The following is a 21,393-nucleotide window of genomic DNA, read 5'->3' as shown; positions in this document are numbered from 1 at the left end:
CTCACAAAGTAAAACTATAAAATAACCAGATTACAAAATTAAGCCATAGCATAATATTACACTGATTAATTTTGTACAAAAGAAATAAAAAGTCATAACCGCAAACGACCAGAAATTACACTTATTGGCACTGTAATTCTAAACAACATTGAGGAGGTGAATGACATAAGTTAAATTAGTGTTACATAATAAAACATCATAATTTTGTTTGTAAAATATCATAATTTCTGTTTTTGGTGAATCTGGTGCTCAATTAAATATTGGTAGATTCCTTAAGAGCTCCTCCTCTCAGCTCTGCAAGCGAGCTCCTCAGTCCTCAATCCTGTCCTGGGCCTCCTACCCACTGTGCCAAATAGTGTGGCAGTTTTGTTAGACTAATGTGTCAGCCTGCTTCCAACTAGCACCCCCTTCCCCTATAATTATCTTATTCTTCTACATTTTTACACTCCATCAAATAACTGACTTAAAAAAAAAAATAGTGACATGCTTTCCAACCAAAAATTTCACTAAATAATTGAGTGCTTTTTAAAGAGTCAACTGCGGTGCAAGCTGGGAGCCATGCAGGATATGGATGCTGAAAAGCTAAAGACTTGCAGAAAAGCTTCTTTTTCTCTTTCATCAAGGTTAAATCATACCAAAAGCTGGATCTGAAATGCAACCTGGGGAGGTACCTAAACTGAGCTAAACTCTAGTAATTAGGAGGAAGAAGCCTGCTGTCAATAGCTGCCAGTGAAACCTGGAACGGAACTGTCAGAATCTAAAGGGGGATAATTGAATTTAATCACCTGGGTATGACACATTATAATGGCTCTCCTCCTAGCAGCGGATCAGTTAATGATACTGACATCAACATAAGACATGTGCCTATCTCTCGACTGCACAGCTTGCTCTTTAGTTGAATAGTAATTTGTTCATCTTTGAACCGTGTGGTTAGCGGTTCACGTCCAGCCCTTGCCTTTCCATTTTAATTCAATGAGCTGAGCTGCCAAGCCACTATAACGTGCAATAGCAAGGCTCATTATGCAAACTCTTTTTCAAAGGTCCCTCAACTTCTGCTGATAATGCTATAGAACTGTTTTCAAAGTCTATGATATTATGATATTAATAACTGAAGCGATATTAGCAGGAGCTTCTCCCCATTGACTCTCGTTATCTTCGGTCTGGAACATTTCAGTGTAGTTATAATAAGCAGAGGGGGACATTAACAACAGGTGATATGAAGCAGGTTTTACTGAAGTTTGGATACATTTAGTTAATATGTTTTGTTAAACAAATGGTGACACTTTGCACTAAGTGTCTCTAATGACTGTGTATTTACATAGTAGTTACGTAGTAAATACATGTGTACTTACACATACTTACAATGTGATTATGCATAGTTACAATATAGTTAATGTGTAAATATTTTTGCACACTATAACTCTAACCCTAAATATAACCCTAACCCTACCCCTAACCCCAAACCGTAACCCTAACTGTAAACCTAACCCTACCCCTTAACCTATCCCTAACCCTTTTCTGATACAACTGTGTACTTACACTACATGTATCGTGCAAAAAGATTTACACATTAAGTACATGGTAATTATGTGGAAGTACACATGTATTTATTAAGTAGCTACCATGTAAATACAGAGTAATTAGAGACACTTAATGTAACGTGTTACCAAACAAATAACAACAATAAGTCAAGGGTATATGGTTTGCAAGAAAACACACAAGTGTTCAACGAGTGTCCAGATTTATTTACACAAACAATATATCAGTTTTCATGAAACCCATCAAAAACATACAGTAGGCTTTCAAAAACAGTCCCACTGCTGGCTACCCTCCCTCAATGTCTCAGGACTACTGAACTTTTGAAATAAATACTAACTGTATTTATGGTGGTGGGGGGGGGGGGCCAGCAACGGTTTTCAGGAATAAATGCAAGTATTATTTTAAGAATTAACTTTTATTTCGAACAAACATCTCACAAAGTAAAACTGTAAAATAACCAGATTACAAAATTAAGCCATAGCATAATATTACACTGATTAATTTTGTACAAAAGAAATAAAAAGTCATAACCGCAAACGACCAGAAATTACGCTTATTGGCACTGTAATTCTAAACAACATTGAGGAGGTGAATGTTTTCCCACCATATCTTTATAAGAAGAAACATAATTGAAATGTTTTGAAAAAACCTATAGTTCATCTTGGAGTGTTCTTTGCTCTTTAAAAAATGTACTGTACTGTTCAGACACAGACACAGCTGGCTGTTACAAACAGCAGCACATCCTATTAGTAAACTGCAGTATGCAGGCTTTGACAGTGCCTCTTGTACATAAAACTAGATATTACACGGCAATGGGTACATTTCACGGAAAACGAGAGGGCCACGGCCCTCCTGCCCCCCGGCTCCAGTGCCCTCCTGACTCCACCAATCCCAGAGCCCTTTTTCACACTTAATCAGAACTTCATTCTACCAGAACAGCCTGGCAATCATTTTCCCTCTAGTGGATAACCTAGGTACTGCAGTTGCTATTTTGATCATTTTTACATGCATTCACGCTGTCACAGCCAGTGGCGTAGCCAGGATTTTGTTTCGGGGGGGGGGGGGGGGAGATGGAGATTTTTGTAGATCGGTAATCATTTATAAAAATGTTTCTGTAAGTAACAATTAACTACACTCCAAATTTGCAAAGAACTCGAAATCGCCCTATAAAGAACTGTGATGTTTCACCTTCCAATCATATTTAGAACCACTACTGCAGTTATCAAACATACAAATTAAATAACAGTTTACATCCCCAAGTCCATCCTCCTGTTTTTCAATGCAAACTTATCGGTTTTACAACAGCCATGATTCGCACAGGACTAAGAAGCAGGTGTCCTCAGAGTTGGTGAATAGCAGGGAATGACTAGTAACCTCCCAGACGTGGATTAGTTTTTATAAACGAAAGTCGTTAAATTCAAAATTAAATGTGATGCTGTGGTAAGAGAAGTCGTTTTTCTGCATAAATTGTAAACAATGAGCCTGGTTTAAATAACTCAGTTCGTTGTACCTTCGTTTCCAAAGGACAATTTCGTCCTTTGAGTGATATGTATTTCCATACATATCTTCAAATGCACCGTTAAAAGTATTCATTCGTTAAGAGTCGACAATTATGTTTTGTATTTTCACCCATCCCCAATTTAGCTATGCTTAATAGTTGTGTTTTACTTAACTGTAGAATCTCATGACAGATCGTACCAATTTTAATATTATATAATATGGCTTATTGCGAAGGCTGGTATTGTTTTAAGGCGAATACCCTGGAAATGCTGTATCAATTGTAACATAACACGGACATGGTCGAGTCACACAGGAGTAAAAAGACACAGGACGCCTGAGTTTTATATTTTACAGAAGGTCTTGATGTCCTGTAAAATAATCAGAGAACCTCTGAGAATTATCTGTGATAAAAAGAAATGGACAGTTTGCATGGGACTACATTTCACCAAGGTTGATAAAAATTCCAAAACCACCTGTTTGTGGTGATTTGTAGTCCTGTGCCAATGGGGCTTTAGATTGCACATAGTTACTGGTACACCTGGTGTTCCCTGATGGAAACACTGGTACTTGAGATGAAAAGGTTGATGGACAAATAAAAAAAAAAAAATCACAGATTGATGCTATTATTAGCTGAGGCCATAATTTCTATATTAATCTTCGACTTTGACGTCTCATCGCACATCGGTTTGAACAGTAGGTGCACACACGTTGTCCAATGAAAGGAGTTGAAGGCTGAATCTGGTGTAAAGATGACAGGACTCTGCCCAATCACAACTAGGTGTGTGTTTGACCATTTTTTGGGGGGGGTTTTTTCTAAGTGTGCTTAGGTGGGCAGCGAAGCAAACAGCTCACAGGCCAGAGCTTGATAGGCTGGGACAGGGGTGTTACAGTGTCGCAGACGGCTGACATTTTTTTCTCTCCCACGTTGTTGAATAATGAATATGGGGGTGGGGGGTTCAAACCCCTAAAACCACCCCCATAGCTACGCCACTGGTCACAGTCATCAAACAACCAACACATCGATGTAATATGAAGAGCAGCGATGCTGCAAATACGTACCAGCGAGCCCTCGAGCGCGAAGACTGCGGCAGGGCCAGTCTTCTCTAGCGGCTCCATGCGGTACCTCCAGCGACGCCGGCGGAACAAGTCGGTCTTGCGCTGCTTGAGGTGGAATTTCCATCCGAAGAGAGAGGCATACTCCCAGCCCTCCTGCTCCAACTCACCCGGCAGCTGCTGCAAAGGGGGATCACAGGGAACGTCTCTGATGAGCACTGACTTACATGCACTGAATTCTGCATTTCTGCAAAACTCAAATATACAGTAAGGGATGGCCAGATGTGTTTTTTTTTCCACACAAAATAGGCTTGATGGTTAAGGTTATTTTATTACTGAATATTTCAAGTCAACACTGACCCTTTTATTATTATTATTATTATTATTATTATTATTATTATTATTATTATTATTATTATTATTATTAAGTAGCAGTGTGTTGTAGAACATTCAGAATTCACTTTATTAAATTATCAGAAAGAAAATGACCAATAAACTACATAGAAGCTGAAACTACAAAAGCAAACTAAATACTGAAAAGTGGCAAATAGACATCTGTGTATGTACTGCGATTTGAGGACACCAAAAAAAATACATTTTAGAAGTCAAAAATTGTTGTTGTTGTTGATTAGGATTTCAAGAAGATTTGTGAATTAAAAACTACATTGACGCTGTACATATAAAATGAATCAGGTGAAATGAATTCACAGCCATTGTGCTGGTCTTGAAACTGAAGGTGGGCTCTACACTGCTTGCCTTTGGATTTACACTTTTGGATTACACAGCGTGCACTCAGCACCACCTAGAGTGATCTTTAGTGAAGTGCAGCTACAGTGTTATTGATTTAACCAAGGACCTAAAGAACTTGGAAATAAATGTTAAAAATTTAAACCATTTACCTATCTATCTATCTATAGCCCCTTTCACACTGGCATGCTCTACCTGGGTCAGAACCTACCCGGGTCAGGACCCGGTGTCATGCGGGTCGGCTACGCCATTTCACACTGCTAAAGCAGGGTTGACCTTGGTGACAGACACAAGCGTATCAATGCCCCGAAAGCAGCTTGTTACGGACGCTTCCATCCAAGCTTATCTGGATTGAACCGTCGGCCCAAATGTTGATTAGAGCAAATGTTTCTACAGCCCTGCTGCAATCTGGCTCATGCTGTGTCTCAACAAAAATATGGCTAAACAGAATAAACAGACATGTTCCCGAATGGTCATCATGCATTTTGTCTCGCTCAACCCGGGTCAAAGCGTGTAGACCCACATCCTGAGGCGGGTCGCTGGGACCCCAGGTACAACCCAGGTACGTGGTTTCACACGACGTGGGATTGTGACCTGGGTAGCCTGGACCTGGGTCTGGAGTGCCAGTTGCCAGTGTGAAGGGGCTATTAAATCTACATCAAATCAATATTTGGTGTGACCACCCTTTGCCTTCAAAACAGCATCAATTCTTCTAGGTACACTTGCACACATTTTTTGAAGGAACTCGGCAGGTAGGTTGGCCCAAACATCTTGGAGAACTAACCACAGTTCTTCTGTGGATTATACAGCCTCAGTTGCTTCTCTCTCTTCATGTAATCCCAGACAGACTCGATGATGTTGAGATCAGGGCTCTGTGGGGGCCATACCATCACTTCCAGGACTCCTTGTTCTTCTTTACGCTGAAGATAGTTCTTAATGACTTTTGCTGTATGTTTGGGGTCATTGTCATGCTGCAGAATAAATTTGGGGCCAATCAGATGCCTCCCTGATGGTATTGCATAATGGATAAGTAACTGCCTGTACTTCTCAGCATTGAGGAGACCATTAATTCTGACCAAATCCCCAACTCCATTTGCAGAAATGCAGCCCCAAACTTGCAAGGAACCTCCACCATGCTTCACTGTTGCCTGGAGACACTCATTCGCGTACCGCTCTCCAGCCATTCGGCGAACAAACTGCCTTCTGCTACAGCCAAATATTTCAAATTTTGACTCATCAGTCCAGAGCACCTGCTGCCATTTTTCTGCACCCCAGTTCCTGTGTTTTCGTGCATAGTTGAGTCGCTTGGCCTTGTTTCCACGTCGGAGGTATGGCTTTTTGGCCACAAGTCTTCCATGAAAGCCACTTCTGACCAGACTTCTCCGGACAGTAGATGGGTGTACCAGGGTCCCACTGTTTTCTGCCAATTCTGAGCTGATGGCACTGCTGGACATCTTCCGATTGCGAAGGGAAGTAAGCATGATGTGTCTTTCATCTGCTGCAGTAAGTTTCCTTGGCCGACCACTGCGTCTACGGTCCTCAACGTTGCCCGTTTCTTTGTGCTTCATCAAAAGAGCTTGGACAGCACATCTGGAAACCCCTGTCTGCCTTGAAATTTCTGCCTGGGAGAAGCCTTGCTGATGCAGTATAACTACCTTGTGTCTTGTTGCTGTGCTCAGTCTTGCCATGGTGTATGACTTTTGACAGTAAACTGTCTTCAGCAACCTCACCTTGTTAGCTGAGTTTGGCTGTTCCTCACCCAGTTTTATTCCTCCTACACAGCTGTTTCTGTTTCAGTTAGTTTCAACCTACATATTGAATTGATGATCATTAGCACCTGTTTGGTATAATTGTTTAATCATACACCTGACTATATGCCTACAAAATCCCTGACTTTGTGCAAGTGTACCTAGAAGAATTGATGCTGTTTTGAAGGCAAAGGGTGGTCACACCAAATATGGATTTGATTTAGTTTTTTCTTCTGTTCACTCACTTTGCATTTAGTTAATTGATAAATATAATCTATTAACATGTCTATTTTTGAAAGCATTTTTACTTTACAGCATTTTTTTATTGTGATTCAGGCAAGCAGAATGGACTTTCCTAATCCCTTACCTCCAGAAGGAGGCCATCTGCAAAGGTGTGGTTTGGGAGAATTTAGTGCTGTGCGACTGAATTCAACAACAACAACAACAACAATTCAAATTTCTATAGTGCTTTTCATCACAAAGATCCCAAAGCGCTTCACACACACAAATTAACAATGAAACCATTAAATTGGTAATGGTCTAACAAGATGTAATTAATATATATATATATATATATATATATATATATATATATATATATATATATATATATATATATATATATATATATATATATTATTATTATTATTTTTTCTCAATTGTAACAATTTTGTTTTAGACTCTTTAAATTAGGGTTTTACAACTAAAAACACTTTTTGTATCTCTTTAAATTTCTGTTTAATTACATTTTGTATTAGACTGTTTTCAATGCAATGGTTTAATTGTCAATTGGTGTGTGTGCGCTTTGGGATCCTTGTGATGAATCTATATATATATATATATATATATATATATATATATATGAATGTGAATATATAAGGGAAGCTGGCTCTGAGCTAATTATATATATATATATATATATATATATATATATATATATATATATATATATATATATATATATCGTTTAATTGTAAATATAATTGTCAAATTTGAAAGACTAAGCTACAAAGCCAGTTTGTAAAAATAGAACAATTAAAACAGGCCGATAATAAAATTAAAACAAATGAATTCTCTGAACTTCAGAAGGATCTCTCGCTCGTTTCCTTTTCCTGTGTGATACCCAGGTGACAGCCTGGAAGCTGCACATGTACTGTACCTTTCTCAGTGCCTCTGTCTGCTTGAGGTCTCTCCGGCGCAGCCTGACCCAGCGCCGTCGGCGGTTGGTGTGGTACATCTTCTCAGCCGGCACCCATGACTTGGGCTTGCGGTCCGGAGGGATGGTGATGCCGTACTCCCAACCTGCACCGACAGCACATGGTTAGTGGAGTCAGGGCCCCCCTGTCAAAGCTATTTACTCCAATGCCAAGCTAATAAAGTTACCAAACCAGAAATAAACTAGCTAGACCCATTTAATTTAGGGGCTTGCGAGCAATTTGAATTAGTCTCTTGTTCTAGAATAAAAAAACAATGTTAGTGCTGTCCACACACAGGAAATACATGCAACTAACATATATATATATATATATATATATATATATATATATATATATATATATATATTGTGGCAAACCTCGGTTCCTGCATATATATACACACAGTTGTAGTCAAAGGTTTACATACCCCAATGGAAATTTATAATTTCTATAAATTTCTCAAAAACAAAGAATTTTAGGAAAAATCTTTTGTAGCAAAAATGTTGCTTTTGTGGATGAGGAAAAAAGTTACAAGAAATAGGAGGTCTACAATTATTTATTTCAGCATTTTTTTTTTTTTTTGTAAAACTCTAATTCAAATTGAAATGCTAATTCAAAAGTATTCATGCCCTTTGATGCTATGATAGTATTGTCTACAAGGTGCTAGAAATTTCAATATGATAATGCACAACCTAGTTCTAGAAAAGTCTAGAAAACGCTGGATTGCAGGTGAACATTCTTAGAGAGTATAAAAGGGTTAGGCATAGGATGATTGCTGCCATTACCAATAAGTCAATATGGGAAAAAGAAAAGAGCTATCTGAAGACCTTAGGCAGAAATTATTTATTGTCATAAAGCTGGAGAAGGATACAAAAAGATTTCCAAGCATTTAAGTATCCCAATTTCAACAATTGTTTCTATTATCAAGAAGTACAAGACTCATGGTACTTTCACAACGCTCCCTTGGTCTGGAAGAAAGAAGGTTCTTTCACCAAGAACGAGTAGAAGAATTGTGAGGAAGGTTTATATGTTAGTGAACCAGAGCTACGTTTTAAAACTGAGAGTTAGCACATGCCTATCGTTAAAGTGTACTGCAGCTACTAATCCAATTACTGGTGTCTTAATTACGGACTATATAACAATAAGGCTGTAACCCATTTTTAGAAGGCCTTCTTTGTTCTTACCCAAGTTGATGCAGTGACATTGTAGATTATATAACAAGTTACATAAGCAGGTCTGAAAAGTAATGCTGTGCCTCTCAGATCACTCAAGCAGTAAATGCTGCCCCACTCTGGTCAAATGTGTTACTGTAGTCTCCCTGTTATGTCTGATTTATGCACATTTTCAAAATCCACTGCTTTTGAAAGAGTGTCATACTGTATCTTCTCATAGCTCAAGTTGCAGAAAGCCTTTTGTCAGCTGTCTCCTATGTTTTATTAGCCCTCTTGCTGACATTATTGGCTTTGTTTAATTGTTTTTTTCAGTTGGATGCCACACGCTGGAGTTGCCCTTACGTCATGTGCGTAATGAATTTACAAAGCCATCTATAGAAGCTTAATCATCTTTCAGCAGAAGATGAGTTTGGTGACCATAGTGGCCTGACGTTCTATTTGTGGTTTCTATCGTTAACCAGCAAACCCCTAGCAACTTGGTTACTACTTCTGTGATGGTAAACATTAATTGATATACAGCCTCTTTCGCTTGGACTGGGCGAGCCTCAAGTGGAGCGGTTTATTTGACTAATCTGTTGTTTTGCTGTAATTCACTTTGCAGACAATGATACAGATCTGTATAGATACTGTTTGAAATAACACATTTTCTTACCTCTAGAAGCCTATCAACATTCTCACAATTTCACCAATTTATCCTACCATATGACCGCACTGTATATTAATTTCCTGTGCAGTAGGTATTTGACCCCCAGAGGCCCACAGAAACCTAGACTGTGAAGCTCAGGTGGGATTTTAATACCTGCCTCACAAAAAAGACACTGATTTATTGTGTGGTAACTGGATAAATAGTCTTTTTGGTTATTCCTTCTTTTAATGCAAGGCAAATGCAGTGTACCAAGCTGTATTCAAAATACCGTAACTTTTTGTCATTGGCACTCGAATGACCTCTTACTGCTGCGGGTACAGAAGGAGCATCTGGTCGAGGGGGATGGATTCGGATACACTTCGAATGTATCCAAACCCATACTTCGATATGTAGTTAACACTTACTAATATATTATTTTCTACATGCACTCAGCACATAATTCTGTGGTTATGAGAATGGAATTCCATGTTAAGTATTTAGCAAAGTTCATTTGAGTTTCGGCCTCAATACTGCCTTTGCTGGCCTGGATTAACATCAAACCTGTCTACCCATCGTTATACACTCCAAGTGGCTGCCCATGGTGGCCCGTCTCCCCTGCGTGTGGCCGAATGTTCTTTGAAGGCTGTCAGAGTTGTGAACCCTAACCCCCTCCCCCAACACTTGCCTCCGTCGTCAACGGCTCGGTTTAGATCTTCAGACCACTCCTCATCCACCCACACCCAGCCCGGTGGGGGCTCAATGTCATCCTTCGGCAGCGCCTTCTCTCCATTCTGGTCAGTAGACAAAAAGACCAACCAGAAATATCTCTTAGTACAAACAGGGCTTGAATCTTGCACTAGTCCTGGGTTTCAGAACTTCACTAGTTTAGGTACTATATATTATCTGCTCTGAATTAACTAATCAGACTTCTCCTCACAGCATGAATAACACACCTGAGGGTTTGGGTTTACTAATAGGGGTTGTTCATGGCGGTGTAAGGGAGGAACAATTGATTTTACATCAAACTCCTGGATCCTGATTGTTTAAATAATATACTTAATTGAGTGTAGTCCTGAAACCCAGGACTAGGTGTAAACCATACATACATTTTTAGCGACTGTCTTGACATTTATTAACAGTAAACTAAATGGAAGGGTGCACATGTTTGTAGGTCAGAGATAGCTATCATACCACATTGGTGTAGCCCTCTGGCATCCCTATCCACTGTCCCCCCGGCAGCCGCATGTGATTCTCAAACACCTCCTCCATGAAAGTCATGTGACCAGCGTCAGCATCATAAAGGAGCCTGCAGGAGAGAACAGTGTACTGTATTACTATACCATGTAAACTTCAGAACTGATGGACCCAGGCATGACGGGACCCAGGCGGACCAGCCCTGATCAGCCTCCCATTCCCTGTGGAGTTGCCAAGTCTCTAATTAACATAACTTGGAAAAGGATTTACCAGACAAGGACTTTAAACTAGCTAAAAGGTGTTGCAGAATAGACATACGGACACATACAAATAAGAAAACGAACACAACTTTTCCGGTTCTTAATAGCTGTTCACTAAATTGTCAAGTCAGGTCCTGAAGGAGCCCAGTGATTCAGCATCATATAGGTATAGGTACTGCATAGACTGGGGGTGTGCTGCTACTCGTACTTGCCATTAAGTATTTATCGGCAGTGTAGCAGGGTAGCAGGGTTTGGCAGAGTGGTGACGTCAGGCCATATGGCGCTCACGCTCTCGTTCCTCCTTCCAAACTCCCACCCGGAATCCAGGACACTGCAGGCTTTTATTTTGGTGGTCATCTCCCAATTAACAATAATTTAACCAATTAATTAACTCGGGAGATGACCACCTTCTGCACAAGGTTTTGTTTTTTTTATTACATACTGGCAGAAGACGAGCTGCCAACCTCGTCTCTGCCAGAACACATTCAAACAAAACATACTCCACGGCTTTTCGCCGTCATTAAATACAAATAAATAAATCATAATACAAACACAAAACAATACACAGGGGCAGCGGGGTACCCCGTTCTAAAATACACAAATACATACTACTGCAGGGCTTTGCCCTGCCCCCTTTTCATGTACAAGGCCCCTAGCCCTGTCACAGGCAGGTTTTAAATACATTAATTCATTAATGTGTCTATTTCAAAAAATTGTTGTTCCCTCACCTGTGTCAGTTTACGCCAGAGGAGTGGCAAATGTGCTTTCAATCTGCTTTTAAAACACTCAATGCAGAAGTTAATTGCCTTTGATTGGTACACAATTGTAAAGGTGAGGGAAGGACATATTTTCTTGTTTTGAAATACTGTAAACACATTAATGAATGTGTGGCAGGGTTGAGGCCTGTCGTGTATATTAGTGTGTTTTCTTTCTTTATTTAAGTTTGGCAGGGATATGTTTTCAATGTGAGAATGTGGCAGGGGGTGTCGATTGAATGATTAATGATCAATCAACTCCTAAGCCACATGCTACATAAACCCCAGCTTCTCCTCATTAGTGAAGAGGAGTGTGGAGAGAAGACAGAACAAGTGAGTGTTTGTGTGATTTTGTTTGTCCAAGTAAAGTTCAGTGAAGGCTCTGCCTAGCCTGAACAGTTTTTTGTTAAACTGTTTATTTTGGCCCTTGTGCCTATTCTTTTGTTCCTGTGTTTTGTTTATTTTGTTAATAAATGTGCACACCAGCGCTTTAAACTACAGCTTCCAAGCCTCTGAGTCTCATTCCTGATGCTATCCTGCCACAGAGTGAATTTAATACCTGCTGATAAATACTTCTTAAAGGCACGAGTATGAGCATCAGCACACCTCTACTTTATACTTGATATAGCTATAGGTACTTTGTATAGGTACTGTATAGTCTGGGGCATTTATACTTGAACTTAGGAGTACCTTTGGAAAAAACTGCCTGACAAAGATAAAGTGGTGCATCTTGTGTTTTTTTTTTTTTTGAGGATATAGTTGAACTTGTTAGCCGTCCCACCACGCGATCTATCACAGTGTAAAAACATTCATCACTCTTGAGGTAGAGCCCGGGGGGACACCCAATAGCTGAGACATTGGGAGGGAACAAGGTCATTGTTTGAGTGTAACGTCACATGGAAGGATGAACGTGATTGAACTCGGCATCCACCCAAACACACACAGTGCTGATAGGGAGCACTCACGTCTTTTCTGGACTGATGAACCATTCCCCAGCCCAGGTCCACCCAGGCGAGGGGTGGAAGCTGGCTTTGGGTAGTTTGATTTTGCCAGTGATGTCTGTGAACTTGGGGTACGTCAGGCCAGTGGTCCCCCAGTTTCCAACTAGCGCCAGTTTGGTCTGGTTCTCATACTGGAAAATAAATAAATAAATAATAAAACGAAACACCATCTCTTGCATTTGCCTGACCTGCTTCTACCACCTGTTTCAAATATGCTATTATCCAATATGTAGCTACACCCTTTTATGAATTTACTGGGCTAATGTTCCATTTAAAAAATGGGCCCTATTCACATGAATTATGAGTAAATTAAATAATTATTTTACTAATGTCTGTTTTCACTTTTTTAATAATTCAGGAGTTCCTCTTGTTCCTCTTGCCTGTCCTAGACATATGTAATGTATTCAACTTTTCTGGTGTTACAAAACACATACCCCAATAGTTTTTCGGATATCAAACCTGATTTAATTAATCAAAACAGACTTTTATTAATGCATACGTTAGCTTTGTGAATAGGGTCTATTTTAAATTGTATTTTATATATATTTTAATACATACAATGCACAGATAATGAGATTCCCTCAGACAGGGTTATCAAGCTGCATTAGGCTGCACAGCAAGTTTACACAGCTACACTTTATAAAGGGTGCCACCCCTCCTCTAAATGATGCAGGTTGTTGACTCACCGTTTCTGCAAACACAGAGAGCTTCCCTTCTGCGTACTGATTGAACTCCTTCACATCCGCAGACAGGCCGAACCACACTCGAACCCGCACCTGTGCAGGGATCTTAAACTGCTTACCCTCATTCTGTGGAGACTGCACAGAAAAAAACCGCATGTTACTTGTTAGTACATAGGACCTAGTGGTAACGTACTGGAGTCCAAGGACTTGCTTTTATGCAGTGAACCAATATATAAACAGCACAATACAAAACCTTCACAATTAAAGATGTTACTGTAAATGACGTTGTGTGTTGGGTATCTGTTATTGTTATAGGAGATCTCAGGCCATATTTTGAAAGCTTTTCCTCCATTTTTTAATCAACGTCTATCTTGTTAAAGGAGAGAAAATCATGTTAATGTTACAAAATGAAAAACAAAACTCTGAGAGTGCTTAAAGGGACTTGAAAGATGCTGTATAACTTTGTTGTTCGGCTCTGGTTTCACAAAATGTACCTCTTTCAAATAATAGGAGTTAAAATTGCAGTTTGGGATGAGAGAACCGCAAAGGAGTTATTATTCCACCAGTAGATATCCACCAACTTAAGTTCTTTAAACTCTCTCTGTAACAGGCGGCAAAGCAATGTGTCATGTACTCTGAGAACCCATTTAGATGGTGCTGACTGTGTCGGGTGTCAGGACTCCCCTGTACCTTCATAAATATGGTCTGAAGCTGGCCACAGTTCTTGCCACAGTAGCTGGCCCCACCCTTGCTCCTGGAGTACAGGACCTCGTGGGCAGGGATGCGGTAGTAAGCTATGCGCCGGTCTCCTTGCAGCATCCAGATCACAATGTCTGGCATGCTGTTCTGAGGCTGGAAGGAGAACAAGATCATATAGAGAAGCGTGAGGGAGTACGTACAACAACAACAACAACAACGGCTCTTCGGTTCTAGGTTCCTGGTCTGAGTGATGTGGTATAAAAACGTGTCTTACTGCTCAGTTTACAAAGCCTTTCCCTTTTATAATCATTAATACTGATAATTTTCAATAAGTATGAACAATAATAATAATGTACAACAGCGGTGTGTTACAAATTAATACAGTGAATTCTATATATATATTCTATACATTCATAAAAAATAAAAGTTACCACTGCTTAAATGTATAAGCTTTAGGTTATTTATTAATGTTCCTATGTTTTAATAAAGCATCCCAGCTTCCCTCCGTCATCCTGTAGTGGCACCTCCAGTTTCAGTAAGTATTCCATCTCACTTCTCCATTCTTGTACATGTGGAGAGTTCTTAGATTGTCAGTAATTAAGGCAACTGCAGCGCATTTGCTCTGGAGCCCTGATGGTACAGATTCATGTCCCATCACGGGCAGGAGGGAATTGCAGCCAGCCCTGCTCTCTCCCACCCCCTCACCTCCTCAGCCATGCCTCGCAGTCTCAGCAGCCAGTCCTCAGCCTGCTCCAGCACGGTGCTCAGCGCTGTGTTCTCTCCGTGTTTTAGCTGCTGGGCCATCTGCTCCATCTGAGAAAGGTTGATCCTGCGGAAGCGGTGAATGTACTTGTCCAGAGGGGTCGCGCACGGCCACTGCTGAATGTCTGGAAGCTCGAGGCTGCAAATGACGCGACAAGGAATTGGATTATGCTGTTACACATTAGTCAAACAGCTTTGATTTTGCTTTTTTAAGGCAAGGAATAGGTTGAAAAATCTACAAAAATGATTAGCACTGTACCTGGAGTCGCTGATGACATCATCTAAGAGCTGTGCTAATTTGCTGTACACCTCCTCCAAGGAGCTGTTGGCTTTGATGGCCAGATGAACCTGATCCAAGTTGGCTTCCTTGAAAGTAAAACAAACAGAAGCAAGTTCAAGAGGTGTCGTGTCATGCTACAGAACCTTTAGGTTAGATCTCTGTATGTGTACTTTATCAATATCATGAACCACAATAGTTTATAATAAGAATGAGGCTTACATTGGTATTACAAGCATAGCAAAGTGTTGTAAAGCATAGCAAACACATCCTAAAAGCATGGTAAAGCACCAATAACCAAGGTAAATAAAGAGGCGTACGGTATGGCAACATGTAGCACGGTTTCTGGTAGGCACTTACTTAGACTAGAAAGAGACAGGACCAGGGCAAAATAACTCAATGCACGGGTGAAGGGTGGGTGTGAACCTCGGAGCTGGTACTTATTATTAATATTATTATTATCCAGATTGCAAGTTTTGAAAAACCGGCCCCTGGTGACATAGTAGGATCTAAAACTGGAAGAGCCTTGATGGATCTTGATGGATCTTGCTATGTTCTTAAACCATGGTATACCAAATGTGTAGCGTAAGCATTGGGAATGCTAAACTTTTCTCCGTTGAAGCGATTACCTTGAGAGGTAAACACTCACCAGTCTGTCCACCATGTACAGCAACATGTTCAGGGAGTCGATCCGAGGCTTGATATCCTCCCACTCCGATGACAGCACCACCACTGGCTTTATATTTCCCCAGGGCAGGTAGTAGTAATGGCACCCTGGGGAGAAAACAACCCAGTCAACCTAAAACCATGCCACAAAAAGAGCCCAACTCGACGCAAGCAGGTTTAATAGTGGGTCAGCGTATTGTGACAAGCAATAGATGTGCTAAAGTGCTCCAAACCATTAACCCAAAACACACAAGTCCCACTCGTAAGCAGTGGGAAAGTAAAGTAGACTTGTATAAATCCAGGGATATGTCTTTGCTTATTTAACCCTTTAAGGTAGAACATGACATATGTATCCCACAAATAATTTGATGCTAATTTTCTCATTTTTGCAATGAGGTGCACAAAACAGGGTTTAAAAATTTACTGGCAGGTTGGATCTGGTCATCCAAATTGTCAGTTTCCTCCTGATACTTGAGTCCCTGTCAAATGTATTTTAAGCAGTCTTACAGAACAAATAACATTTTGCAGTAAAAAATAAAACCCTCTGTGGCGGAGTGTCCCGCCCCTATTTATTATTATTTGTATTTTTGTTTGCGGCGCGGGTAAAAGCGCCGCGTCTTTTGTTATTATATTTAAAAACCCCGTGAGGATGCATGGCTGATCAGCTACTGATTATTTAACTAGCTGACAGTCATGCATCCTTACCAAACACGTGCAGACTCTGGCCGGGGGATAATAAGATAATTACCAACTAGTTAAATCCCTCGGCCAGAGTATATAAACCAGCAGCACTCTGCACTCGGGGTGTGGAGTGTTCGAGAGTGGAGAACGGGAGAGAGAGAGAGAAAGAAAACAATTGCTAAAACGTGCTGGAGTATCCAGCACGAAACTTACTTGTTTGTTTATTCGTTCGGCCCTCGTGCCCTTTTGTGTGTGGCGGAGTGTCCCGCCCCTATTTATTATTATTTGTATTTTTGTTTGCGGCGCGGGTAAAAGCGCAGCGTCTTTTGTTATTATATTTAAAAACCCCGTGAGGATGCATGGCTGATCAGCTACTGATTATTTAACTAGCTGACAGTCATGCATCCTTACCAAACACGTGCAGACTCTGGCCGGGGGATAATAAGATAATTACCAACTAGTTAAATCCCTCGGCCAGAGTATATAAACCAGCAGCACTCTGCACTCGGGGTGTGGAGTGTTCGAGAGTGGAGAACGGGAGAGAGAGAGAGAAAGAAAACAATTGCTAAAACGTGCTGGAGTATCCAGCACGAAACTTACTTGTTTGTTTATTCGTTCGGCCCTCGTGCCCTTTTGTTTGGTGTTTTGTTAAATCTTTTGTTTTTGTTTTGTTTATTAAATACGCTGAGTGCACCAGCACTCAGCTTCAACCGCCCATCCACTGTTTTGGTTTGAGTTACTTCCTGGTCCGTGACGTCATCCACATCACCACTGCGAGCCAGACTGCCACATATGGTGGCAGCGGTGGGATAAAACAAAACACCAAACAAAAGGGCACGAGGGCCGAACGAATAAACAAACAAGTAAGTTTCGTGCTGGATACTCCAGCACGTTTTAGCAATTGTTTTCTTTCTCTCTCTCTCTCCCGTTCTCCACTCTCGAACACTCCACACCCCGAGTGCAGAGTGCTGCTGGTTTATATACTCTGGCCGAGGGATTTAACTAGTTGGTAATTATCTTATTATCCCCCGGCCAGAGTCTGCACGTGTTTGGTAAGGATGCATGACTGTCAGCTAGTTAAATAATCAGTAGCTGATCAGCCATGCATCCTCACGGGGTTTTTAAATATAATAACAAAAGACGCGGCGCTTTTACCCGCGCCGCAAACAAAAATACAAATAATAATAAATAGGGGCGGGACACTCCGCCACACCCTCCAATTCCTAGCACATTTTAAAAAATGTTCTTTGTTACAAACTCACCGTCGAACACGGCGCAGCTGTACTGTGTAGTCGAGGCCAGTGGCAGGCAGGTGTTGTCGAACTTGTTGCCATAGTTACCAATACTGACTTCGAACTGGATGGCATCATCCACGTCCTGCAGCAAGGTGGCCGAGTAGAAGGAAGCGAACAGGCAGTACTTACGCTTCCGCATGAACTTCTGCAACAGATAGAACCAAGAGAAAACTTACACTGTGTGCACTTGTGTGTCTCAGGTATAAATGCTGGTGTTACATACTATACTACACTATAGTAAGCTTGGTAACACTTTACATTAAAGAGTAAGTAGCGGGGTTCTGAAAAATATAGCGTTATACATCTCCACATGTTACAACTGTTTAAATAATGTACCTGTAATTTGCCTTTTCATTGTTAACATCCTGACAACTTTTTACACTTACAACTTCAAAGTCTTTTTCAAAACTATTTTCAAAATGGCCACTCCAGTGCATTGGGGTTTCAGATCTATCCTCTAATCATTGCAGGAAGAGCGAAAAAACAACAAAAAACATAACAGCAAGTGCTCTGGGTTTTCTGTTCCATACCACATCATGGATTATTGCTGTGTTACCTGTTTGACAATGTGGGAAATAATCCTTACACTATCAGAGCACTAGAGTGGCCATTATGAAACAGACTTTAAAGTTCTAAGTGTAAAAAGTTATGTGTAAAAAGGACGTGTAACGTTATATTTTTCAGAAATCCGCTACTTACTCATGTGTAAGCTGTAACACACAGCAGGGTGTGCAGTAGTTACTGCGCTGGAGTGTGCTATGCAGTTATAAAATGGGCCCGATCTAAAGGAAAATTACATTTGAACTGCGGTAAAAATTTCTGCACACTCATGGAATCACTTCACAACCAATCAGAGAACATATTTTTTTATATGACAGCTTTACTCAGAACTTGCCTGAGAAACAACCCTATGATATACAGTCAATGTACAAGCAATGCAAAACAACACGTATTGGACATTACCTTGCATATGAGTGAATGGCGCCAGTTATTTTGAATTAATATTGATTTTTTGTTTGTAACTTTGTAGCTCCCTGTAGCATGCAATACTGTCTAACGAACACCTTTTTGAAGGTTTCGTTCAATGTTAATTAATAGCTGATAACTTAAAACCTGAATGGAATTACTTGGAAAATGCCTCACCTCCACCACCAGCAGGTCGTCTGCAGGGATGTCCTCCACCCTCTGCTCCACGCGCTCCACCAGCTTGGTGTTCAGCTCCACCAGCACCCTTCCTCGGTACGCCACTCCCTCCCCCTGACACATGACAACACACCATTCACATGCACATCAACCAATATAGATTTATACATATATAGCCATGGTATACCAGACAGATAGATAGATAGATAGACAGACAGACAGACAGACAGATAGGATGGGAATTTTAAACATATATATATATATATATATATATATATATATATATATATATATATATATATATATTTCATGTATGTTGATAAATTATCTTGTGATCTCGTCATTTGAAATCACAAGATAATTTTACTTAAGAAATCGACTTAAGAAATGTAGATTTGTAACAAACTAGTATATGTTTGAAATACAGTTTTATTCCGTAAATATAAAAAAAGTAGTCATATGCATCAAAGCACTTGTGCATCACTGCATTAAATAATACCAGGGTATTATTTATAATAATCAAAACACTGCTGGATCTAAACAGTAACCCCAGCTTTTCTTAAGAACATGTATGAAGCCTGCCGTACCTTCCCCAGGTTCAGTGGCTCGTAGGGATCCGAAAATGTAGTGAATTCCCTCGGACTTCCGTACAGGTTTATATAGCAGGGGCCAAAGGTGGGTAGGAACCCCAGACTGTCATCGACTGTGTGGAGACAAGGGAGGGACACGGGCGTCTAAAGAAGGGGGAGACCCAGCTACTGTACGGCTGAACAGAGACTAAATGCTCAGCTGCAGAAGATTCCAGCTAGTGATGTGTTTATTTGTATTTCTGCTGACTTGGATCCCACAATCACTGGTTGTTTTGCTGGTTACCAGATCACCTGTAAAGCCATGATTCATTGCAAGCAATAGAGGTATTTTATAATCATGTAATCTGTCATTTACACATAGCAGTGTTTGTGTTATAATATTACCATATAATGTATAACTCTAGTAAACCAACAAAGTAATAAATAATCATTTACGACCATATTCTCAAACTATTTACTCTAAAGTGTCACTAGCACAGTTTTTGTTTGAAAGCAAAAATCACCTTTAACTAAAAAGAATAATAAACAACACTAAGAGTATTCCCAACCAAGTCCCTAAAGAAATGTCCGAGATGTTCATTTCTGGTTTGGTAACTTTTTGAGGTGCGTTTTTTCCTGCTGTATCTGACAAAGATTGTGCTAATGACAATTCTGAGTAAATATCTTTGAGAATCTCACCTTAGGTTTTGATTTTCTTTTGCTTAGAAGTCGCTAGCGAGTGCCCTCTGCTGAGACACTGACACCACATCTACAACAATAATACCTTGTGACGATGCTGTACTTTTAGGGTGCAGCTCTACTGAACCAAGCACCCTTCATCTGTGATGTTTGGAAGTTGCGTTAGAATCTCCACACAGTCACCCTTCCTCAACACTGCACACTGATGCATACTATTGATGAAGTACAGTAGGTAGAGGAAACTCAAACTCATACCAAGGCTGGATCTTCTCTGATTGTCCCATCTGAGAGGCCCAGCTTGTGTAAATGTACAGTGTAGATATCAGAGCCATGCAACTGAACAGATGAATGGTGGTGAACATGCAACGAAAGATCTTACGGGATGGCTTGAATTAAGAATTGCATGACATTTAGCTGATGAGGTGACAGACTGCCCAGATAGGTACTGTGCTTCATGGTCTCTTGTGGTAAATAAGTAACCATGGTCTTTCGGTAGCTCTGTGTATGGTTTGGTAATGATGCCCTTTGATCTGGCAATGATTAACCATCATGCCAATTGCCTCTTCACACCTGGGAGCTCTACAGCAGATGTAATTTAACAGTATCTGATCATCAGATCCCAGAGTTCCAGATAATTGTGACATTGATAATGATAAAAATGTAATAAAATAAAAAGAACCAGACTTACAACTGTTTTTGCTGAAGGTCTTCGGTGGAAAATCATCTGGAGCACAGAGAGATGGATAGGGGTTAGGAGTGGGGAGAGCATGGAGATTCAAGCATGCGCAAACACAAAACTGACAGCAATTAAACAGCATGCAGGACATCTCTGAGACCCTCAAGGCACTCGGGCAGCCTGCCCTACACAACCTGACAACAACCCAGGCAAATCTGCACTGCCTTTACTCTAGGGACGCTAACAGACTCTTTATCCCACAAAGGTCTATATTGGGAATACAAGTATAACCCTTTTAAAAAGGCAGTGACATCATCAAAAAGTAATGTACTGCAGCCGAGTGCCCAGCAGGTGGTAGGCACAAATATAATGTAGCCGTAATATATCAAATATCCGCCAAAAATCTCACATGCAATTCAAAATCACTACGCTGTAACAGTATCTAACACTATC

General features: G+C 40.4%; 1 protein-coding gene across 12 annotated transcripts in view; it reads right to left on the bottom strand.

Moving 5' to 3' along the window:
• Positions 1-21,393, bottom strand: part of dysf (dysferlin, limb girdle muscular dystrophy 2B (autosomal recessive)) — a 143,610-nt gene that overhangs the window by 60,332 nt on the left and 61,885 nt on the right. For 6 of the 12 annotated variants that reach the window (XM_059003626.1, XM_034014290.3, XM_059003657.1 and 3 more), the window contains exons 17-30: positions 20,953-20,988; positions 19,584-19,699; positions 18,997-19,110; positions 17,821-17,998; positions 15,861-15,985; positions 15,194-15,300; positions 14,878-15,073; positions 14,164-14,325; positions 13,477-13,608; positions 12,755-12,921; positions 10,772-10,886; positions 10,266-10,371; positions 7,747-7,889; positions 4,099-4,272 (exon numbers count right to left, since the gene is read on the bottom strand). In XM_059003626.1, coding sequence (XP_058859609.1) covers positions 4,099-4,272; positions 7,747-7,889; positions 10,266-10,371; positions 10,772-10,886; positions 12,755-12,921; positions 13,477-13,608; positions 14,164-14,325; positions 14,878-15,073; positions 15,194-15,300; positions 15,861-15,985; positions 17,821-17,998; positions 18,997-19,110; positions 19,584-19,699; positions 20,953-20,988 — 1,871 coding nt within the window. The remainder of the gene's footprint in view (positions 1-4,098; positions 4,273-7,746; positions 7,890-10,265; positions 10,372-10,771; positions 10,887-12,754; positions 12,922-13,476; positions 13,609-14,163; positions 14,326-14,877; positions 15,074-15,193; positions 15,301-15,860; positions 15,986-17,820; positions 17,999-18,996; positions 19,111-19,583; positions 19,700-20,952; positions 20,989-21,393) is intronic. The other 6 variants (XM_059003647.1, XM_034014296.3, XM_034014298.3 and 3 more) reach the window with 1 other exon arrangement.

Source organism: Acipenser ruthenus, chromosome 2 (genome assembly GCF_902713425.1).
Source record: "Acipenser ruthenus chromosome 2, fAciRut3.2 maternal haplotype, whole genome shotgun sequence".
Classification (NCBI taxonomy): Eukaryota; Metazoa; Chordata; class Actinopteri; order Acipenseriformes; family Acipenseridae; genus Acipenser; species Acipenser ruthenus.
This window is presented reverse-complemented; position numbering and strand designations above follow the sequence as displayed.